Source organism: Podarcis melisellensis (assembly GCF_964234715.1).
Source record: "Podarcis melisellensis genome assembly, chromosome: 2".
NCBI lineage: Eukaryota > Metazoa > Chordata > Lepidosauria > Squamata > Lacertidae > Podarcis > Podarcis melisellensis.
Genome location: NC_138529.1, coordinates 52,300,154 through 52,322,537, shown reverse-complemented (window position 1 = coordinate 52,322,537; position 22,384 = coordinate 52,300,154). Strand labels below are relative to the sequence as shown.

Here is a 22,384-nt window from a genome sequence, read left to right as displayed (position 1 = left end):
ATGCAAAATCTGTGTGTGTCTCCCATTAGCATGATAACATTTGTGCAATATTAAGCCATTCCACAAAATATTATTTGAGGGGCATGACTAAGGAATAGACTTAAGTTTGCTGAGCCCCAACACTTATTCAAAATAGCACAACCCAAAGGGACATCTAACTGAATTACACCACGTTTATAAGGGCACAAATAAAAGAGGCTGGAATGCACACCAGGATAGAGTTAAGTGGAGAATCCCACTGTATAGACAGTTTGGTGTAGCAGTTGGAATGCTCAACTAGGGCCTGGATGCAAATCTGCATTCAACCATGATGCTCCCTCACCCTGTCCGGTCATCATTTTTCAGCCTAATCTAGATCACAGGGTTGTTGTGCAGTTAAAAGCACAGGAAGGGAATAATAGAATCATAGGATTGTAGGGGTGGAAGGGACCCCTGCAATGCAGGAATCTCAACTAAAGCATCCATGATAGATGGCCATCCATCTGTATATATACCACCTGGAACTCCTTGGAGGAAAGGTGGGATATAAATGTGATAATCAAGTAAAGAAGAAACACTGCAGGCTGATTTCATTACAGCATTTTTCTATTTGGAAAGATCTGTTCATAGGTGCTTACTGAAAAGGCCACATGGCCTGCTCAATCCAACATAACAGTTTCCACATGTGCTACCCATGAATTATCCCAAACTACTACTCCTGTTGTAGAAACAATATCTCAACCCATCCCATTTATTTATTTCTGAACAAGATTTCTCATCATCAGTCCTGTATCTTTGGAGACAATTTGTGTTGCGGTGTTTAAAAAAACAACAGCAGCAACAGCAGCAGATGTGGAACAGTATCTATTGATAAATACGCTAGAAGAATAACCACAACAACAGCTAAGGTGCTTTATTTGGATTATATGGTCTGAATCTGCCCGCCTATCCCAAATAAAACTAAAATATTACTGTATTTTTTGCTCTATAAGAGGCACCAGACCACAAGACACACCTAGTTTTTGGAGGAGGAAAACAAGAAAAAAAATATTCTGAATCTCAGAAGCCAGAACAGCAAGAGGGATCGCTACGCAGTGAAAGCAGCAATCCCTCTTGATGTTCTGGCTTCTGGGATAGCTGCGCAGCCTGCATTCGCTCCATAAGACGCACACACATTTCCCCTTACTTTTTAGGAGGGACAAAGTGAGTCTTATAGAGCAAAAAATATGGTATATTAGCAGAGATTAGCTTCCTCTAGGAGGGCCACCTAGTGGTTGCTTCAATAAAATTCAATTTACTCCAGACTAGACTCTTAATAGCTCTTTCTCCCAAAGATGCCAGCTACACGCAGAATTGCTTCCATGATACCCTCACTCCTCAATTTACTGCTAATTCGCCAAGTGACTCAGCGTGCTACTTATTCTGCAAGTCTCTGCCAGAATGATCGGGCAGGTTAATTTGAGATGCTTATTCTGGACAGCTGCTTGGGAGTTGAATGGAAGAAAAAAGGTTTATTGTTTCATATGATTTCTTGGCATTCACACACAGGCAGGAACATGATTTCTGAGAGGCCCCAAAACATGCAAAAACCTTCAGGGAAGGAGTACTTGGTTTGCATTTGATTCCAAACCTGGATGCCAGCTCCAACAATTCGTGCTCATTTTTGTTTTATTTTTTTAGGGACAGGGAGAAATCCAATTTTATTGCAGTTGGGAATTCTTACATCAAACAGCACAGCACTGCCTGCAGTTCCACCTTTCCCAGTGCATCAGCAGAGGTTCCCTGCTCCAGAAAGCACTTTTGAGTCAGGCTCTCATTGGAGGGAGGGGGGCGGAATCCCAGCTGACTCAGACTTCCCCCTTAGGCACAAGCAGATTACTGAAAGCTAAACAGCTCAGCACACGGAAGGGCCACAGTCCCTTGGATTTGTCACAAAGGGACCCCAAATTAAAGACCAGTCCTCCTAGGAATAGGAGGGAAAGCAGGATGGTACTTTACAAAAACAAGTATTAAAGACTGACCAGACCTGTCTAGGCAGCATTGGGACATGGTCAAAACCACATTTATGTAGCATATGCTTTGTTAATGCTTTACCAATTATATTCTAGAAAAAAACACGATTAAGCCAGATGATGCTACATATTTTAATGTTTGATCAGCTAAGTGCAGGATACATGGGGCAGTGCAAACTAAGAGAATGAAACTCTAGACAAGGGGAAGTCTACGTGGTTCCTCCATTTCATGCTCCCTCGTAAGCACCTTGGTTGAAAACCAAGCACCTTGGTTCCATTTTGCCTGAAAAGTTGTGTGTGTGTGTGTGTGTGTGTGTGTGTGAGAGAGAGAGAGAGAGAGAGAGAGAGAGAGAGAGAGAGAGAGTGCATGCTAGCAAAGTAGGACAAAATGCACTTCAAAGTTCCACTGGAACCCTCTACCCCATCTATGGATCTATGAGGTGCTCTCATATGCTTGAAATCAGGAGAGGAGATTCCTCATGGCAAACTGTGTAACAGGACTTTCCCTATATTGCACCAGAATTAAGTAGCAGGCAGAAGGACAAGCAATGATATCTGTTATAAAACACTCAAAGATCTCATCCAATTGTTTCAAACAAACAACTGGGCAGCAGGCCCAGAGAATGTCCAAGCAGCAAATGTATCCATAATGGTACTGAATCAATCTACATTGGGTTTTTTCTTAGTTTGTTTTAAATGGAAGACACTTGGGGGGGGGGTGAAACAAATAATTGCATACAGTAGATGAGGCTGGAAACTACCTCTCTTCCTACACTTTCCATCAATGAAGCATTTTTTTTTTTTGCCCCATAGTATGAGAGATCCTGGATATAGAGATTATGAGAGAGATTTAACATTCCACATGGTAGATGTATTATATTCAACAGCCCTCTGTGTTCATTAATGCCAAACATTGCCTGAAGCAAACCGAAAAGGGAAGTGAGATATGATCCACAAGGGATTGAAGCAATATCTGTTACATACAATTGAGACAGACTAGCTTCGGAGAGACCCATAAAGAACATAATAACATAAGCAGAGCTTGGTGGATCGTGCCAATGGCCCATCTAGTCCAACATCCTGTTCTCACTGTGATAGGTCAACCAGATGTCTAAGGGAAACACACAAGCAGGATTCGAGAATGATTCCTTTCCTCTAAAAAGCGGATTGCCATATATATATATATATATACACACACGAGAGACCTATACTGCGGCAGCAATGTAACTGTATCACACAGGCCCAGTTTGCAATCATGTTAAGCCAAACCATGGCTTAGCACAAATGAGCAGCTCTGAGATAAAAGATCATGGCCACCTTGCTCCTCCGCCAGTCTTCCTGCTACTGACACACAGCTGTAAACTAAGTCATGGTTGGGCATAGCATTTCATCCAAACCAAGGCTTGTGGTTTAATTGCCTCATGCAAAATGCATGTGGAGGGCCATAAAACAAGCATTGGCTATAGATTGAGGCTTATCAGGAGTGAGAAAGCATGAGCCCAGGTTTGGACATAACACTAAGCCAAACTCTGACTTGCCTCACTGTAGCAGGCCTGGAGGTCTCAACCTTCTCTCCAGGAATCCACATGTTTTGCTCATTCAAGCTTAGCCATGGTTTGGCTTAAGTGTTATTTGTGAATTGGCTAATAGTGTTTACAGGGCTTGCACTGAAAATGGGTGGAGCTGCTTAAGGAATTATTTTAACTATTGCCCATTGATGATGATGGCCTATACATTATTTGCTCTACACAGAAGTATGGGATTCAAGGCATGCCTTAAAAGACAACCCTATGTCGTTTCCAACTAGCAACAGGTTACTGGGGGGGGGGAATACCACATCCCCCCTTCTGTTAATACAATACCATCTTCACTTGAAAATCCAATTCTTCCTACTTAGAACAGCCAGCATAAAGGCTGCAATGGAATGTCTTACTCATAGCTTTTCTGTGTGGGGAAGAAAAATACCAAATTCCTAAGATCTTTTTGCATTCTTCATTTTGCTCAAAAATATCAAAGTGTTGCTTTGTTCTACATGAGTAAGAGGCAGACACACATACTTAAGTTAACTAATATACAAACACCTAAAAATTCCCTGGCAATAGGCTATCTCTTTAACAGCCATTTTTATATAAGTAGATGTATTCAGAATTATACAGATTTTAAATTATTGCTGAAATCAGTGATCAGATTCCTAGGGAAATTCTAGTGGGGCAACCCTTGGGAGAATCAGTCAAGTAGTAGCCTGAGGAGGTGGCTTAGAAGGCATTGAAGTTATGACAGTTAAGACAGCCACACATTTGAGTACTGCCTAATTTACCACAAAGGATTAAATGGATCTTTTTGATTAACTTACATAAACTGCCTCCAAAAGAACAGCAGAACCTTTCCCTATTTCATCCAATAGAAGGCTTCAATCACGACCCAGTTTTAGCAATAAAACTTGTTTTTTAAAGCAATCATTTGTAAAGTACAGGAAAAGTCAAATCCTAAACTCATCTACTCAGAAGTAAGTCTCGGTGAGTTCAATGGGACTTACTCCCAGGTACCAACTGCAGCCCCAACCTATTATTCACACACATTATTGTAGCCTTCTGCATATCTTGGCCTGCTCTGGCCAGTGGCGTAGTGTGGGTTGTCAGCACCCGGGGCAAGGCAAGTAATTTGCACCCCCTAACCCGTGGATTTGTGCCCCCTAACCCTAACCCCCAGATGTTGCGCCCGGTGTGGCCGGCCCCCCTGCACCCCCCACGCTACGCCACTGGCTCTGGCTGCCACGCTACTTCCACTGCCTAATTGGAAACAGAGTTGTTTCCAACCAAGGCCCCATTTGCACTATACACTTAAAGCAGTATCATACCACTTTAAACACTTGTGACCTCCCCCAAAGAATGCTGGGAACTATATTTTGTTAAGGGCACTGAGAGCTCTTGGGAGACCTCTATTCCCCTGACAGAGCTACAATTCCCAGAGGATTTAACAATCAATCATAAACCTTAAACACATTTGGGAGGTATTGTGGTATCCAATTTCCACCCTCCATACACCTTCTTGTCTTGAAAGCGAAAAAATCACTGCCAACCTAAAGATTTTGGCCCAACCCCAAGAATACCAACGCCTATTTCAGACACAAGACCCCATTTCCTATTTCCACCATCCCCACTGCATGGCCCAGTGGAGGGGCTCACATACTTGGGAACGGAACTACAGGAGCAAGTCAGAGCCACATGCAGCTACCTCCATCCTTCCTGGGATTTATTTGCAGATTAAGTAAATCACAGGCGAGCCAAGTTTAGATTCCACCCTCCCCCCCATGCCACCTCTTTCAGGTAAATCCTTGTTTTGCCCTCCCTCCCCACCATCCTGTCTCTCCATTTCATCCTCAGAGCCAAAGCTCAATATCTTCAGTAGTGGCTCACTGAAGCCTCTGATGAATTGAAAAGGGGGGGGGGGAGGCCACAAGACAAGGACCCATTATATCAGTGAGAAAACCAGGCCCAGCGAAGCCATTTCTTTTCCTTCATCCACGACACCTCTCTGTTTTAACACCCTTTTCCCATTCCCAGTTGATTCAGTAGAATCGACTCTGCAGCACGGCTACCTACCATTGCATTCGTTTCCCGTAAGCATGTCGACACCTGCCTTACAGCTCCCTGGCCCTTTCCACGGGAAACAGCTTGGGTCTGTCGTCATCGTGATACATCCAGGGTTTACCCCCACCCTCCCTGGCGCTGAATCGTTGCATTGCCGAGCTTGGGTAACGCAGCACCCCAGCAGAGTGAACCGGCCCAAATCCTGCCTTGTAAGCAACCAGCCATTAATTTACACTTCCCTGAGCATTAAGAGGTAGCAGTCGAGAGAGAGCGCAAACGCCGGGTGCAAGGGGAGGCTGCAGACACCTGGGGAGCGCAGCACGCCAGGCTGCTGACACGTCGAGGTGCGATCAGGGCCCCAATGAACCGGAGGCGACATCACCCCGGGCGTCCTCGGCCAGTGCTCGAGGGACCTTCCGCCCTGATCCACCTGCTGCTCGGGGCCCCAGCTTGCCAGGCACCGGCGCCCTATGGCGCGTCTTGCCCGCGCAGCTGCCAAACCAACCAACCATGCCACCAGTTCCCGGCGATTGCCCCGCTAGGTCCGATTTTGTGGCCAAGCGCAGCGCCGTTGCGCTGCCGACTCGGAGCTGCGCTTTGGCAAGAAGCCTCCCCGCAGTGGACTGCCTCTCTTCTTCACCCACCCCATTATTTATTTATTTTATTTCCTCCCCCCCACCCCACCCCTAACCGGCTGGGCCATCCATTACCTTCTGTTGCATAGCTGTGATCGCGCAGGAAACTGTTGTTTATCTTGCGGGTATCAATGTCCTCCTCCATTGACAGCGGGCTTACTTTTGTGGGAAGTGAGAACAAGCAGGCAAGTATCCATCATCGCCCCACCAAGCCTGGGATCAGTGGACAGGAGGGAAGGGGAGCTGCATCGAGACCAACATGCTCCTGCCCTGCAAGGGGGGGAAAATACGTGTGTGTGTGTGTGTGTGTGTAATCTATATATATGCAAGCAAGCTTTCACCTCCTCCTCCTCCTGCCAGGGACGCTGCTGTTGCAAAGGTCCAAATGCCTTTCTCTTCGTGCCGTTGACGCAAAGGTGCAAATCTCCTTCGCCTCCACCCAGGAATGGGGATGCGCAAGGTCCAATTTCCCTTCGCCGCCTGCTGCTGTTGCCGACGCTGCGGTTGCTGCTGCTGCTGCTGCACAACCTCCGAATTCCCTCCTCCTCCTCCTCTTCCCAAGGCTGCCGCTGCCGCGCACGATCCGATTCCCAGGGACGCTGCTGCAACCCCCAATTCCAGGGCGAAGAAGTGCCGCAGCTGGGCGACTTCCCGATCGCGGCGCCCAACAGGTTCCCCTTTTGGCTGCCCACCTCTCCTCCGCATGCAGCAAGTCAGGCAGCCGCTAGCCACAAAATGGTGTCCGCTCCCGCAAAGATCGCACTGCTCCGGCGTCAAGGCTCCTCTTCCTCGCTGGGTTTTTCTTCTTCTTCTCTTTTTCTTTAATTATTTCAGCGCGGAGGGGGGCGGGTGTTCCGTGAAGCCACGGCCCGAGGCGGTGAGGGTGGAGAGGCGGGGGTCTTCCTCTCTCTCTCTCTCTCTCCGGGGAGGCAGGAGGACTGGCGCCGCTGCGGCAGGCAGGCAGGCGGGCGGGCGGGAGGTGGGGCGCGGGGTGCCGCGGGCTGGGCTCTGCTGCAAAGCGCCGCCGAACAGCCCAGGCTGGCGGAGCGCGAGTCGTCGCTGCTGCTGCTGCTGCAGAAAGCTGCTCGGGCTTGTGCTGTGGCGGCGGCGGCGGCGGCTTTGCTGGAACCTGATGGTGCATTAAAGCCCAGGCTCCTCCCCTACAGTTCGGCTTTGGCCAACCGCGGCGGCGGCCTGGGGAACTCTTCCCCCGGCAGCGGGAGCAGCTTTTTTTCTTGCTGCAGTGGAGCTTCCGAGAGAGGAGGACCACCCCGGAGGGACGAGCTTCGAAAGGACGCCGACCAAGGCACCGCCACGAGGCCGGCCAGGGAGGCGGGGCCGCGCCTGAGGCGCCGAGGGCCCCGTGACCTCGCGCGCCCGGGGCAGTAATGGTGCTCACGTGGCGCGGCCGCAGGTAGACGGCGCGCGACCTCTGAGGGGAACTTCCTCCCGCGGCCCTTCCCTCTCAAGAGTTAACGGGGGGGGGGAGCTGACGCTGAAGTACCGGGGAGCAAGGGGCCTGGAAGAGGAGGAGAGTGGGCATGCGTCTCGACGCGAATGAAATTTGGGGAGTCTTCATTTTATTCCCCCAAGAGCTCGTGGTGGTGTGCATAGTTCTTTCCCCACCCCCTCATTTCAACCCCCACAACCCTGTGAGGCGGGTTAGGCTGCCCAAGGTCACCCAGTGAGCTGCTTGGCCAAATGGGGATTCGAACCCTTGGATTAGCAATCTTTGTGCCTCTTGGCTATGATAATGCCATTGCACCACAGCGGCTCTCATGGACTTGTGGAGTCAGCCTCACCCCCTCACTATAGAGGCAGTGGGGCATGGAAGTAGCCTTACCCAGCTTAGCATTGCAGCCAGCTAAGTCCTGGTAACTTTGTGGATAGTGTTAAAAAATAGTATTTGCCCTCACAGGTGGAAATCCCTCTCTTGTTAGTGTGTGTGAAGACCAGCTGCAGGTGGGGAGAGTGTCGTTTGCAGGCTTCCCAAGGGAATCTGGTTGGCTACTGAGAATAGGATGCTGAACTAGATGAGCCATTGGCCTGATCCAGGACTCTTATTGGGTTTTTGTAATAGAATGACATGACCCAGTATCCTGCACTTTCTTGATTGGCCCCTGGAGGAAACTATCCATCATAGCTGGGCTGCTTTGATTAGCAGATTCCAGAAATGGTGCCATTCCACCCACACCCAACTGCTGGTGTTTCTTTAAGAGGTCCAGACCGGGAGGCTGAACCAACTTTTGTCTTTTTAAGGTCAGGTGCAGAAGCATATTAAGGCTTGCACCACTGTTCTGTTTTCCAGGCAGCAATTTTCATCATCATGCAAGGTTTCCAGGCTTCTAGTTAGGCCACTTGAGCAGAGCTAGACTGGGCAGCACAGGGACAGACTGGTATGTACCTACTTTTAGAAGCCTGGCTGTTTGGGAGATTTGCTCTCGACTTAGACCAAACATGGTAGGCGTCACAGGTAGAACAGCTATATATTATCAAGGTGTGGTGTATCCATAATATAAGTTGCTACAAGTATTGTACATAAGGCCAATTCTGAACTTTATGATGCACTTTCTAGAAGAATAACACTTTATTGAAAAGTGGAATTCACATTAGGCAGTATTAAAATTCTGCAAGAACAAAGCATTACTCTTGTGTCTCTTCTACTTATAGTACAAGTGTTTGCCTGCAGTTTTGCAACCTAGGGGCCTAATATTGCAGTTAGAATGCAGTTCCATTTGAGGCTCTGCAAGCAGTAATAATGGAATATTTTATTTATAATATGGGAGGAAAGAAAAACATCCTCAGTTCACAAGAAGTTATCCTATGGTTTATTTACTTTTAAATTTTCTAGCTCTAATCTCGTAGGTGGAAACTTAATTGAAAATCTAAATTGAGAGTGGATTATTTAGCAAATCTAATTTTATACACCCTCCAATTAATAAAACCACTATAGTTATGCTTGCTTCCGTGGTATATATAATAAAATTGGAATACTGTAATACCACATGGCCATTAGATAACTCTGGCACACAAATAAAGTAAACCAGGGGTGCTCAAACTTTTTTCAAAGAAGGCCAGATTTGATGAAGTGAACATGCGTGAGGGCCGACCAAAGTTCTGGAGCTTTTCCCAGGATTTCCCCCAGGAAATAAACTGCCACAGATGCTGAATTAAATCGACCAGTGGGCCAGATTAGGCCCCCGAAACTGACTTTGGACATGCCTGAATTAAACAATCCATATTGTCAGTAGGGATGCGGGTGGCGCTGTGGGTAAAACCTCAGTGCCTAGGGCTTGCCAATCGCATGGTTGGCAGTTCGAATCCCCGCAGCGGGGTGAGCTCCTGTCGTTCGGTCCCAGCTCCTGCCCACCTAGCAGTTCGAAAGCACCCCTAAGTGCAAGTAGATAAATAGGTACCGCTTTCCAGCGGGAAGGTAAACGGCGTTTCCGTGTGCTGTGCTGGTGCTGGCTCACCAGAGCAGCTTCGTCACGCTGGCCACGTGACCTGGAAGTGTCTCCAGACAGCGCTGGCCCCCGGCCTCTTAAGTGAGATGGGCGCACAACCCTAGAGTCGGACACGACTGGCCCGTACGGGCAGGGGTACCTTTACCTTTATTGTCAGTAGAGAGGCATGTGGCAGAGCTCATGTTTTGATTTCCTGAGTCCTAGGTTTAGCCCTGGCATCTGCAGTTAAAAGGATCTTAAGGGGTTAAAGGGCTAGGGAGGACATCTGCATATGATATCTGCTTCCAGTTAGAGCAGTAGATGATATTGGACTTGATGGTCAAATGGTCTGATTCACCAGAAAGCATCACATTTCAATCAGTTGTGAGTCAGCAATTGTACCACACACACCACCTTATTCCTCCATATTCATAATATTGCTTAAAGTTCCCATCTGCTGGGGAATCCTCCCCATCCAATGTCCCCTTTGTTTCCACAGCAGAGTGAAAAAATACTTATTTTCTTTTCAGTGGGCATCATTTTGGACAGCCTTAGTCCCTTCTTTTCTTCAAAATATCCTACTGCTCAAACTCAAATATTCCAGCACTGTTCTTTCTAACACACTGGAATGCATGTGAAATAAATCTTACCTGCTGCTCTGAAATCTGCTGTGTTTAATAATTATTATTTTTTATTGTGGATTTCTTTTTACTGTGTTTTTGTATGTGCTACTCTGAATAAATGAGGAGAAAGAGTATGTTTGAGGGTGTTCCATTATTCCTGGGGTATGAAGGAGCAGGCCCACACAAGAGTCCAGCAGCAAATGATCCAATATGGAAGCCATCGGGCGAGAAAAGCTGGTGATGATAATAATAATTAAGAATATAACTTTTCCCAAGGTCCAGGAGGAGGGCAAGGGTCTGCACTTATTGGTGCATGGAGGTTGCATGGTGATGCAGGACAATATGAAGTATCAGAGGAAACACTGACATTTTGAGCTGCTTAGAAGCAGGGAGCATATTTGACCAGCTGAGAAAACTGATGTCTTTCTTACAGCAGCACTTGAGAGCAGGGAGCTGTCCCCAGTAAACCTAATAATGAATGGTGCTGAAAAGAGTAAGGAGCTCTCTGAACTTCACTTACGCCACGACACTGTGTCCTGTTGGAGTGCAGCAAGATGAGAACTGGTAGTGTGGTTTAGCTTTCCCCTCTCTTATGTTTGATTTTGCTCTGCACTTGTTATGCATCATTCAGTCTAGATTACTACAGTGTAACAGTAAATGTATCCTATGTTCACTGAGTGTTTATTTTGCCTTACTTGAATTTACTGATACGCTTTGCAATGCTAAATGTTTATTTTAAAGTGTATCAGTAAATTCAAAGCACGATATGTTACAAAACATGATATAATGTTTATGTTTATTGTGAGCCACTTTGGGCAAAGTGTAAAAGTGGCTTATAATTTGACTATATTTAAGGACATAGGAAGCTGCCTTATAGCAAGTCCGACCATCTAGCTCAGTACTGTCCATATTAACTGGCAGCAGATCTCCAAGGGTTTCAGGCTTTTCTCAAACTTACCTGGGCACACCAGGGCCTGGGACCTTCTGCATACAAAGGATGTGCACCATCACTGAAGTAAATCCTTCTCATATAAATCCCAATTTACAGATACAGACCAGGGTGGCAATTGCTCAGTGATGCACCATTTGCTTACCACCTTGTACTAGTGATCTTCTTGCACCCAAACAAAGGCATGCAGCAGCAGGACCCCACAGGTACACACTACTTTCACAACTGTTACCTGCTTTCCGACAGGTATACTCTCAGTCAAAATTACAGTAAGATTTTCGCTGGTTGTTAATTGGATATTCCTTAGGAAAACAACATTTCTGCAACAATCCCCTTGTGTACGATTACATTATATAGCCAAAGGGTTCAGTACCCGTGTTTCTGGTGAAATGGTGAAAGGCAATCTTTGAAGCAGGATCTAGTCACTGCAGGCTGTCAGCAAGGAAAGGATGCTGCTTAGCAGCTACTTTCCTTAAATTGCTAAATCTTTGGAGGACCTTTCTGCTCTGTGGCCACTCCTTATCTCAGCTTCTCCTACAGATTGCACCCTGGTAAGCTATAATAGTAAATAGCAGGCGTAGGGCCAGCACAATGCAGTATTCATTCCCTTTTAATGGTTACAAAGTGGATAGCCAGTCTGCTAAGTGTCCCTGCCTTTATCCAAGCCAAGTATGTGTGCCAAGGAACCAGATGCCCATATTAGAAAAATAACTTCTATGGCTGGGCATCTGGACTATTAACTGCTGGCCAAAACAAACCCAGAAATCTATGCACATACCTGAACTCGAATAATCATTTGAGGAGTTTTGGAGTACTTTAGACTTTTATTTCAATGGGTATCAACAAGGTAAGTTGAGCAAAGACCGAATATAATAGCAATAATTGTTAAAGGCTTTGTCCTGGATATGCATATTGGCAAATTGTATCAGTAATAAACTGAAGCTGCTTCACACAGTATATCCTGCAGCAGCAGCATCTCTCTGTAGTGTGGTTGCCTGTATGTAATGCAGCAGTCATTCTCCATTTTAATAAATTATTTTACTTATTTTCCTTTGAAGTGTATCGAGTTAATGTCCCCCCTCTCCCTTTTCAAATGATGTGAATGAGGTTTTGCTCCACTGAAAGGTTTGTCCTATAACAAGATTTCTCCTTCGAAGACCCAATTATGTTTGAATAGTGATAGCAGAGTTGTTGTAGAAACAAGGATATCATTGGGGCAGTACTAACTGGAGAGGGGGCATAGCTCCTGTTGCTCATGGGGGGAGGGGAAGAGACAGTTGTGTAGGCCCTATGAGAGCCAGTTATTCTGAAGACAAGAAGGTGATCCTGAAAAGCCAATAGGGATCACAGGTCCTTAATGGGGACTGCCTTGCCCTATACGTGCCCACTCAACTGGTTTAATCTGCAGAACTTGCACTGTTATTGGTGCGACATGATACTTCACAGTTGTAAGAAATCAATCTTTTAGTGTAGCAGCAGCTACACTTTGGAACTTCCTGCTTATTGCCATCAGGGCAAGTGCCTTTTTGGCACTTGCTTAAAATATTTTTGGTTTAGACAAGCCTATCCAGACATGATGTGTTTTAATATTTTCTCCTGTTTATTTCAATTATCCTTAAATGTTTTCAGTGTTCCTTGTAAAGTAAACAAACCAACAGAATGCCTAGCAGGAAATAACTGTGGAATCAGTGCCTCAACTCAACAGGGAAAAGGAAATCAGGAGCAAAACTGGTCCATTTGGAAACAAAGAGAGAGCTACCTTTATTTTGTGCAGTGACAGACTAGAAGCAAGAGTTGTCTGATTCTAGGCTGCTGCTGCTTCTCTCTTCAGGGACAGACTGCAATCAATTTTTCACTGCAAATTGCCACCATTCCTTCACTGTGACTTGGGGTGTCTGCAGCTGTGGCAGAAATCTGATATGTGCAGTTTTTTATGGCAAGTTTGTTACCTCTTGAGCAAAGTACAAGGTAGTGTGTTTGGTTTTAAAATTAAAGGCATGATAAAGCTTCAGGTTACGTTTCAGCTTGCCAGACAAAGCTATCCTATTTTCCTTCAGTATATCTATAATATTCTTTATCCATTAAGTTCCCTCCTGATGTTCTTGGCTTATGCGTAATCACCCTGCATGAGACAACTCTCCCTCTTTTCTCAGGTTGACTGAAATGTTGGATAATAGGTCTGGCATGGAGAAGCACTTGAGGAATTTGCAAAAAACAACAACAAAAACACACACCAAAAAAACAAACAAACTCCACTTGCCTCTAATGAAAAGAAAGGGTTTGAGGTCCTTGAATTTTTTTCCTTGAATCTGAGCCTGGCAAAAGGTGGTGGGAACAGCAGTGAGAGAGTGCCAGGAGAAAAGATGAGGAAAAGCTTTAGCCCTAGGGTGGGGTTACTGGCCACCCCAATCTCAGCAGTAGCAAAATTCCAGGGGTCTTGGCCCTTAACCAGGGTTTGTGTTCTTTGGAATGAGGCACGGCGGAGACTGCAGTGTCTTTAAGATATATGATTTATTTACACATATTTATACCTGAGTTTGAAATGGAGGAAGTGCAGATCTCTACACTCCAATAGTGTTTCTTGTTGCTCTCCTTATAGCTTCTGCAAGTGTGATAGCTAGCTATGTTCCCCGGTCTCTGCATGCAGCCTCTCCAAGCCAGCCACTCATTGAGGCCTCCCCACCTTCTTAGAAACCTCTGCTTTAAAAGGACACATTTTTTCCTGTGGTGACATCACACCCCATTACCCAGGCTACCTCCCACCTCCCAGTTTACATCATGGTACACTGAAATTCTGAACCTGGTCCCTCATGGGAGAAGGGACTCACACTCTGTTATAGGGTAAATGCTTGTGTCAGTTGCCCATTACCTTCCTTTGTACTAACTACATGGTGGTGGTTCTCCCCAGGCAAGCCCCTGGCCAAGAAACTGATTCAGCCTGCATTTTTACACTTCTAAGCTGTCTCGCACCTGGGCGAAGACTTAAAGCATTTTGTAATCTCCTGCATTTGCTAACTCTAGAAATTAGGGAGAGGGAAATCTGGTACCCAGGACTCCCAATTCATAACAGTAGAACTCCACCTTCCAGACCCCTTTGGGTTTTGTAGCTCAGCAGGCTCCTAATCAGAACACTGCTAGGGTACTAAGATGAAGGGAGGGAAGGTACAAAGCTCTCTTCTCTCCTTTCTCCCTCTACTCCCAATAGCAATGCTATTGCCATTGCTTGCCAGGTTTGCAAAGGAGGAAGTTTGGGGAGTGTGTGATAGGGTGTGATTTTGGGACAGGGAGGACTGATGGGACAAGGCGCATCATTTTTCCAAGCCTTGGGTTACTCAGAAAAATAATCCAGGTTATGCACTTTAAAAAAAAGGAAAGAGACTTGTATCATGTACAGTGGTACCTCTGGTTACATACTTAATTCATTCCGGAGGTCTGTTCTTAACCTGAAACTGTTCTTAACCTGAGACACCAATTTAGCTAATGGGGCCTCCCACTGCTGCCGCGCCACCACCACACGATTTCTGTTCTCATCCTGAAGCAAAGTTCTTAACCCAAGGTACTATTTCTGGGTTAGCGGAGTCTGTTACCTGAAGTGTATGTAACCCGAGGTACCACCGTATCTAGGGAGAGCAGAGTTTGCCAATCACTAATCCTAAATTTTGGTTTTACAAGTGAAATGCTTTAAATTGGTCCGTTAAAAAATTGAAACAAGTGTCTTTTATCAATTGAACAAAGAAATCTCTCCCCCCTGTAAAATCTACTTTGGAAGTAAAAATGTTGAAGATACTTGACAGAAATCCAATTTGCTAGAAAGAAGTTAAAGATGCTTAATTGGCTGTCTGATTGAGAGCTGATAAGCAGTAATTTTCTTTGAAACTATGGTAACTAAGGGCTGGTTCATATTTATCTTTTGTCACTTGGGCCTAATTCATATATCTCCTTAGGCTTCTAATATGTACGTTTAACAGATCACATTAAGGGAATGCTATAAAAGAAAGTTCACAGATCACAGGAGTAGTCTATGTGCACAAACAGCACAGCAGATGACAAGCAAACCTGCAAAATCCTGCAGTCCATTTCTGTGAGGAGAAGGGGAAATAATCAGCAACAGGACATGCAAACCCTTGCACAAGCTACACAAAGACAGGAGGAAACAGAGATTCAATGCAGATCAGAATGACATCCAAATGTACATGTTTGTCAGCACTACATGAACTTCAATGGGATGTGCACTCTCAAAGTAGATTGCTACCACCAGATGCTCCACATGTTCATCAGCATTACTGGATGGTGCAATCCATATGGTAAGCTGCTCAAGGCATCACATTATTTCTGCAGGAAAGGATTGCCCACCTATTTAAAAGGCAAACCAGAAGATAGATCCTCTATCTGAAGCCTTCAGGAATATTGCATACATGGACTAGCAATACAATATACCTTAAGGCTGGCCAAACATGCCTTGTGAAAAGGATTTATTTGAAACAGTGTTCACTGCAAATCAGAAGAAGCAACCTGACAAATCCTTCCCAAGAAAGAAACCTTATCCTATTTTCATCTTCGCATCAACGTTAATTGTACATTAACACAGTGTACTACTGACACAGTGCAGTATAAAACTCTGCCCAGTTCACCTTGACCCAATAATAGCCATTATAGCTTAAAGGATTTATTAGGTTATCATGTCATCTCATTCAGGGATTTTGTAATATGAAAATTACTGACATGGCAAGCCAAAAGTATCCTTCTGGAGGTGTTCCACCTCATAAACCCCAAGACAGAAATTTCACATGCCACAAAATTCATATTAAGAGTGCAGTGAAAATCAGCCAGCAGGTTCTCAAAGCAGGGATTCTCACACTGGCTATAACCCTACGCAGGAACATATTCTGTTGACATTTACACTTGAGTCAATTTCATCTCAATATCATCAGTATCAGTTCCTCAATTAACACCAAAAAAGAACTATTCTTCTGTTGCAGGGATCACCAAATTTTCAAGATAGTTCATTACATTTTAAACTGTGCGGATGAAACAGCTACAGGAGGCACAGATTTCTCTCTCCCTGGCACTCTTTGACATGACAAGCTGCACTACCTGGAATTCTCTCTTCTGTGGATATGGGAGGATATTGTGGATATTGGGACATGGGAGTCCTAATTCTAAAAGGGATGTTAGAAAGATGTACTTTCGTTCATTTATAAAGCTGCATGAGTTATTAGGGCTAAGATTTATTAATCCTGCATATCTTAGAAAACCCTTCATTAGGTTTTCATCAGTTTATTGAGTTCAGGTGCATATGTAAACAACCGTACAACCATGCTGCAAAAACCTACTGTTCCTGCCTAGGAATTCTCATTAAGAACAGAAAGTCACTGCAATCAGTGTCATAAAATCAACAGCTGAAGAGCTCATATGTGAAAGAAAGTAACCAAGGGTCAAACTAACTCACAAATGCCTGCCCACTGCTCGCCTACACAGGGTTTATTCATGTACATAAGTATGCTGCCTAAATTATGCTGAAGTCAATATAATTCATTCAGCCTTATAGTTTGTAGGACTGTTGTCCATGTCAGTGGAAGAACAAATAGTACATTCTTGTGAAGTGAGGCACAATTGCTTATTTTGCAAGAATAGCATTGTTGTTTATGAGATTTTTTGTCTAATTACCCCTAGACTGAATTGTTCTAAAACATTTCACTTCTCATCATTGGGTATTATCTGTCAATTCTATGTGGTTTCCCATTTTGTAGCCTGCATAATCCAGTTGATTCAGCTCCAGAGAAACAACTTTCATTGACTACTACAGGCTTAGTATCAAGCCTCCATATGACTTGGATGCTGCCGTGATCTGTTATGCAACATGCATTGTGCTGATTCGTGACATTCTTCTATTCTGAAATCTCTAAAATCAAGGAACAAGCCTTTACAAAAACTAAAAGCATTAGCAGTCCTGAACACAAATGCGTTTGCAGATTAAAATTCACAAAAGGTCAGCATGTCACTGTTGTCCAACCTCCCCAGGTATCTACCATGTCCCATTCTTTGGCATATCTTGAAGAGTGGAGGCACTTTTCACTCCAGTGGTTTTTACCTTCATTTAGATTTAAGAGCCTTTGTGCATTATCTTGCATAAGGCTAAAAGTGTGCAATAAAATTACTATGATAACTTCCTGTTCGACACATGCAAAAAGCTTCAGCTTTATCCTTTTCAGAAAAGGATGAATTGCCTCAACTTAACCACTTTTAAATTTCCATATTCACAATCCATTTACTAATTGGTGGAATAAATCAGATTGAACGTTACAAAGGAAGATAATTCTAGATTGGCAAACACTGTTATTTATTCTTGCTATTTATGTCCTGTTACCACTAAATACTGTACTTCTGTATTTCAAGGTCTTGATTTTAACCTTTTAACAAAATCGCTTTCTGTCCTCTGAATTGTGACAGCTCCTTTCAGCCTGCAACAATTCAGTTGCCACTGAGAGAATCAAACTGGGACCCTATGAACACTTACCTAGGAATAAGCTCCACAGAACACAGTAGGACTTACTTCAGAGTAAAAATGCATATTAAATATTATTTTCTTTTTAACAGCAGCTCTTGGTACCTAATATTAAATTTGGGAGGGACTATTTCTAGTCCAAGACCCATAACATTGTGACCCATATTAGACCTTTCCTATTAATCAATCTGCAAAGATTAAGAATTACATATCCATTTATTTAATGGACTTACAGAATGCTTTTCAGACCCAAAGCAGTTTACAACATACCCAATAAAAATTGGCAAAAGGGTACTTGAAGTGGGGTAGGCAGTTTTCATTGATGGTGGGACACTAGCTGTCATTTTAAATCAAAATGGTGGTCAGAAATGTGATTTTGGCATGTCTTTGGCCAATTTTTGTCATAATGGGTCCAAACTGCTGGTTGCAAACTTGGCATAAGGATTCTTGAGGTGGAGGCAGTGGTTTTTGTCAAGGTCGGGATACTGGCTGCCATTTTAAATTAAGATGGCAGACCAAAACGTGACTTTGGTGTTACTTCCCCATTTTTGGTTCAAACCTGAACCAATTTGGATGCCTCTGGAGAATAGTATTACCCAATCTGCCATGAGGGTTCCCAATGGAGGAGGCAGTTTTCATCTATAGTTGGACACCAGTCACCATGTTGAATCAAGATGGCAAAACAAATAAACCATAAATAAACATTAGCACACACACGAATTGGGTCTGGGTCAGGTGTTTCCTGTGGGGTGTGTGTATGTACACAGCCCCAAAAGTCACAAATTACACAATCTATATGGAAATCATATTGGTTTTGTTTGTTTGTTTGAATTCCTGGGCTGCACTGTCCACTCCCTAATAGTAAAAAAACATTTGAGTCAGATCACAATATTTTCTATAGCCCAAGTGATATTCACCCATGAAATATGTCTTAAAGGGCCATTTTAAAGTACTGAGGGACTGGAGTTTCCTCGATCTCACTCAGGTTCACATTTCACAGCTGTGAGGCCACTACCAAAATATACATTTGTTGGAGAGAAGTGTGTTGTGGCAGGGAGGGTTTATAGTGGCAGAGGCCTCTTCTATATACTTTAAGGCAGGAACACTGCTTTAAGGAGGCCTGTAAATTGTATTCCTGACACCTCTGCTACTACAGGGCTTCCTTTTGAGGAAGACTGGTAGGTGAAGCAGCAATAGCTCCATCTTGAAGGATTGGGTAGGTGCATAGTTAGGAACACCCACTGCTTTCAAGCAGCAGGGGGGGGATGGAATTTCCAATGTCTTGCAGCTCAGTTCTTTGCAACAATGATGGAGATCTCATATTTAAGTCCTGGATGCCCTAGCCTGGACACTCATGCAGAGAGGATTGCCCAATGCTACCAGAAAGCCACATAAATGGAGCTCCTAGCAATTCTTTTCCTACCAGTCCTCCTGTTTGTAAGGGGAACTTTTGAGAAAGGGTAGAGCAATGGGCATTTCCTATGGGTGTATCAATATCATATACCAGTGTTTTTCAAACTTGGGGCCCCTAGCTGTTGTTGGTCTACAACTCTCATCATCCCTAGCTAGCAGGACCAGTGGTCAGAGATGATGGGGGTTGTAGTCTAACAACAGCTGGACACCCAACGCTGTCATAGACTTTTGAAAAGAATTTAGGTTTTCTGAGTGTTCTCTAATTGGTACAAAAAAAACCCCCACTAAGTCCAAATAAATAACAAGCAAATTCACCAGCAGCTTACTGTTTTCATGTCTTATTTTATGCTTGCTGGCAAACTTTCAAGGTAAATGCAACAGCTGCACACAGGCAGGTATATCCAAGGTACTAGGAAGCTACTGAATCAATTACTCTTCCTTGCAGAACCCACTATCAGATGTTGAAACACCATGAATTAACTTTGTCACATAATACAGTCCCTCCCCCGCATTCTCCATGAGCAATACTTACAGACTGCAACACTGTTGTATTTTTATTCAAGTCAACAGAAAACATTTGCTAGATGAACAAAGATCAAGTTCCTGAACATTAGCAGTTTTACTAAAAGAAGTAGCACCATTGAAGGCTAATGGTATTTGCTACCCATTTAAAACTGTGTAGGCACACTTGTAATGCATTATCTTCCTTGACTTCCATGGGACATGAAGTCCAATACAAAAGATAGGCCAGAGTAGTAATGCAACCAGGGAGTTGCTGAATGACATTCAGCCGCCTGTTCCCAACCCTGGCAATTGGGGCAGAGCCTGCTGGCTGGAGGCTGTGTTGCGGCCAAGCTGCAATCTCTCTCTTCCTTTCTCTCATGGGTGCTGGGACCCACAATGCCAACATTATGCTCAGCTATCCCAGCGCAGCAGTTCAAAAGAGCATGAACCATAGATCAAATTAAGTGCAAATACCCCAGCTGAAATGGCTTGTAGATAATCATGTCCCGAGGCTTTAGGCAGCTTTTTTAGTACTCCTGCGAACTAATACCATGTAAGTAGATATATCCTGAAGATCCAAGTAATTTCACCTAATTGTCTGTTCTCATTCCAGGAGCATGTTAGCCTGAATGCCATTAGGCTGCGTTACATATGAACTTTAAGGCGTATGACATATGGTGGTGAGCAGGTGGTATTGTGGGAGAGGTATTAACTATGTATATATGAAATCACAACAGGAATAAATATTTAATTTCATGTGCTGGAAAGCAAAGTAAGGTCTTTCATGATAGTGGACTCTAATGCATATGTAAATTAATTAGAATTCCTGACATTCATTGCACCAATTATTATTTCATAAAGCAATGCAATCATTTTAAACCAATATTGACTCCCTCCCCCCCCCCAAAGATGAAACTGTAGCTTTGAAAATGTAGCTGAGAACTGGGAAAGCTTTCACCCAGACAGAACGAGAATATTTTCAAAGTGAATTAAAAAGTGCAGGTGTTAATAGCCCTGGTTTATATTAACCATATTTGAATGAATCTAAAGGCACAAGTGTGCCAGAAATCCAACAAATCTGCTCCAGGAATGGAAGCAGTATCATGACATGAGGATTATATAGATAGTCAACTGAATTGGATGCTATCTTACTAAGACCTCCTTTTTAACAGGGATATAAAATGACATTAGAAAGTTCACCTTTAAATATGGTACTTCCCATGAATTTCCTAAGTACACACAAACGAATTCCCCAGTTCTGTTGTTGCTGTTTCTTGGGCCTGTTGGCATCAGAGGCAATAAACCGACTGGCAAGCTGTTAGACATACAAGAACCTTTCTCATGAATTTAAATCTAACCAGCATTACAATGAAAAACAGCAAAGATTTTGAGTTTAAACCAATATGATGGCCACGGTCAAATGCGCTGCTTAAGGATCATTTACAAGATGCTGTCATGACAAACTGAAAAGAGTGTGCATGCACATACGCATGCACACACCACATACACACGCATTTCCTAAATGGGGAGATTCCAGCAGCGTGCTGCAGCATTTTTGTAAAACTTAAAGAAACAAAACCCTACATTTATATCCTGCCTTTCCTTTAGGAACTCAAGAAAGTATACATGGTTACCCACCCTCCATTTTATCCTCACAGCAACCCTGTTGGGCTAAGAGAAAGAGACCTCCATGGCCATGAGTGGAGATTTGAACCATGGTCTTCCAGGTTCCATTCCAAGCCTCTAACCTCACCACCACATTGGCTTGCTTGGCTTGAGTGTTTATTTTTTTCTCCATGGTGGTTCTTCTAATCTTAAAAGCAGACTGCAGTATAATGAGCCTGCAATTTACTCAGGGATTACATTCCAGGGATGGCACCTAAAGCCAAAATCACATTTTTATTTAATATGAGGATTTCTGGGGTTCTACCTTGAATTTCTACTGAAGGAGTAACAGTCAAACATGGAATATGACTTCGCTAATGTCATTACTGAAGACTAGGACATTTCATCTTATTTTTATAGAATCAGAAATAAGCTAGTGGGAACTTGGAAATCGGAAATTTCCTAGTAACAGAGACCAATGGCATGGCTGATCTCCAGTGACTGTTCCAGAATCACACAGCATCTCATAATGTCAGGCACGAGGTTAGCAAAATTAGGGAGTCAAGTCACACAAAAGGAGACGCAGTACTCCTCCTTCACGGATGAGAAGAAGAATGAGGGTCAGGACCTTCCAACAGCACAAGAAAAGAATCAGTTCATTGAATGCAAAGTAGGTACAGATTTTCTACCTCCCAAAGGTCATATGATAAATAGAACAACTTCACAGTCACAAGTTGCCTATGATAAACAGTGCCCAGTTAATGAACACTGTTATGGACTTGCCTTTACTTTGGCTCAGTGGATTTGTAGCCTAGGACAGTGTATTTCAAAACTTCTATTAGATGGATCATTGTTCTGTGACATTTTGTTCATGGCTCTCTTCATTTCTGCTCATCCATTCCTGCATGTATGCATGGAAGCAAATGACCTCGCACAGCAATGATTGCCCTGAATAGGTTTCCCCTTTCCACAATGAAGTTCCACTAAATCCTTTTTCCCCTAGCCGGTCAAAAAGTTTGCTTTTTGCTTTACACAGTCAACATCTATAAAGCATGGCTAGAATTAATGTTCTTTAAATGTCATTTTGGTTATACCAAAGTCCTTCCCACCCCTCTCAGGTGTTTAA

General features: G+C 44.0%; 1 protein-coding gene across 5 annotated transcripts in view; it reads right to left on the bottom strand.

Moving 5' to 3' along the window:
• Positions 1 to 22,384, bottom strand: part of PPP2R2B (protein phosphatase 2 regulatory subunit Bbeta) — a 252,239-nt gene that overhangs the window by 159,586 nt on the left and 70,269 nt on the right. The window contains exon 1 of one of the 5 annotated variants that reach the window (XM_081900125.1): positions 6,292 to 7,213. The exons of 3 other annotated variants lie outside the window; for them this stretch is intronic. In XM_081900125.1, coding sequence (XP_081756251.1) covers positions 6,292 to 6,361 — 70 coding nt within the window. In that variant the 5' untranslated portion in view covers positions 6,362 to 7,213. Of the gene's footprint in view, positions 1 to 5,593; positions 5,703 to 6,291; positions 7,214 to 22,384 lie in introns of those variants that run through there. One more of the 5 variants, XM_081900123.1, reaches the window with a different exon arrangement.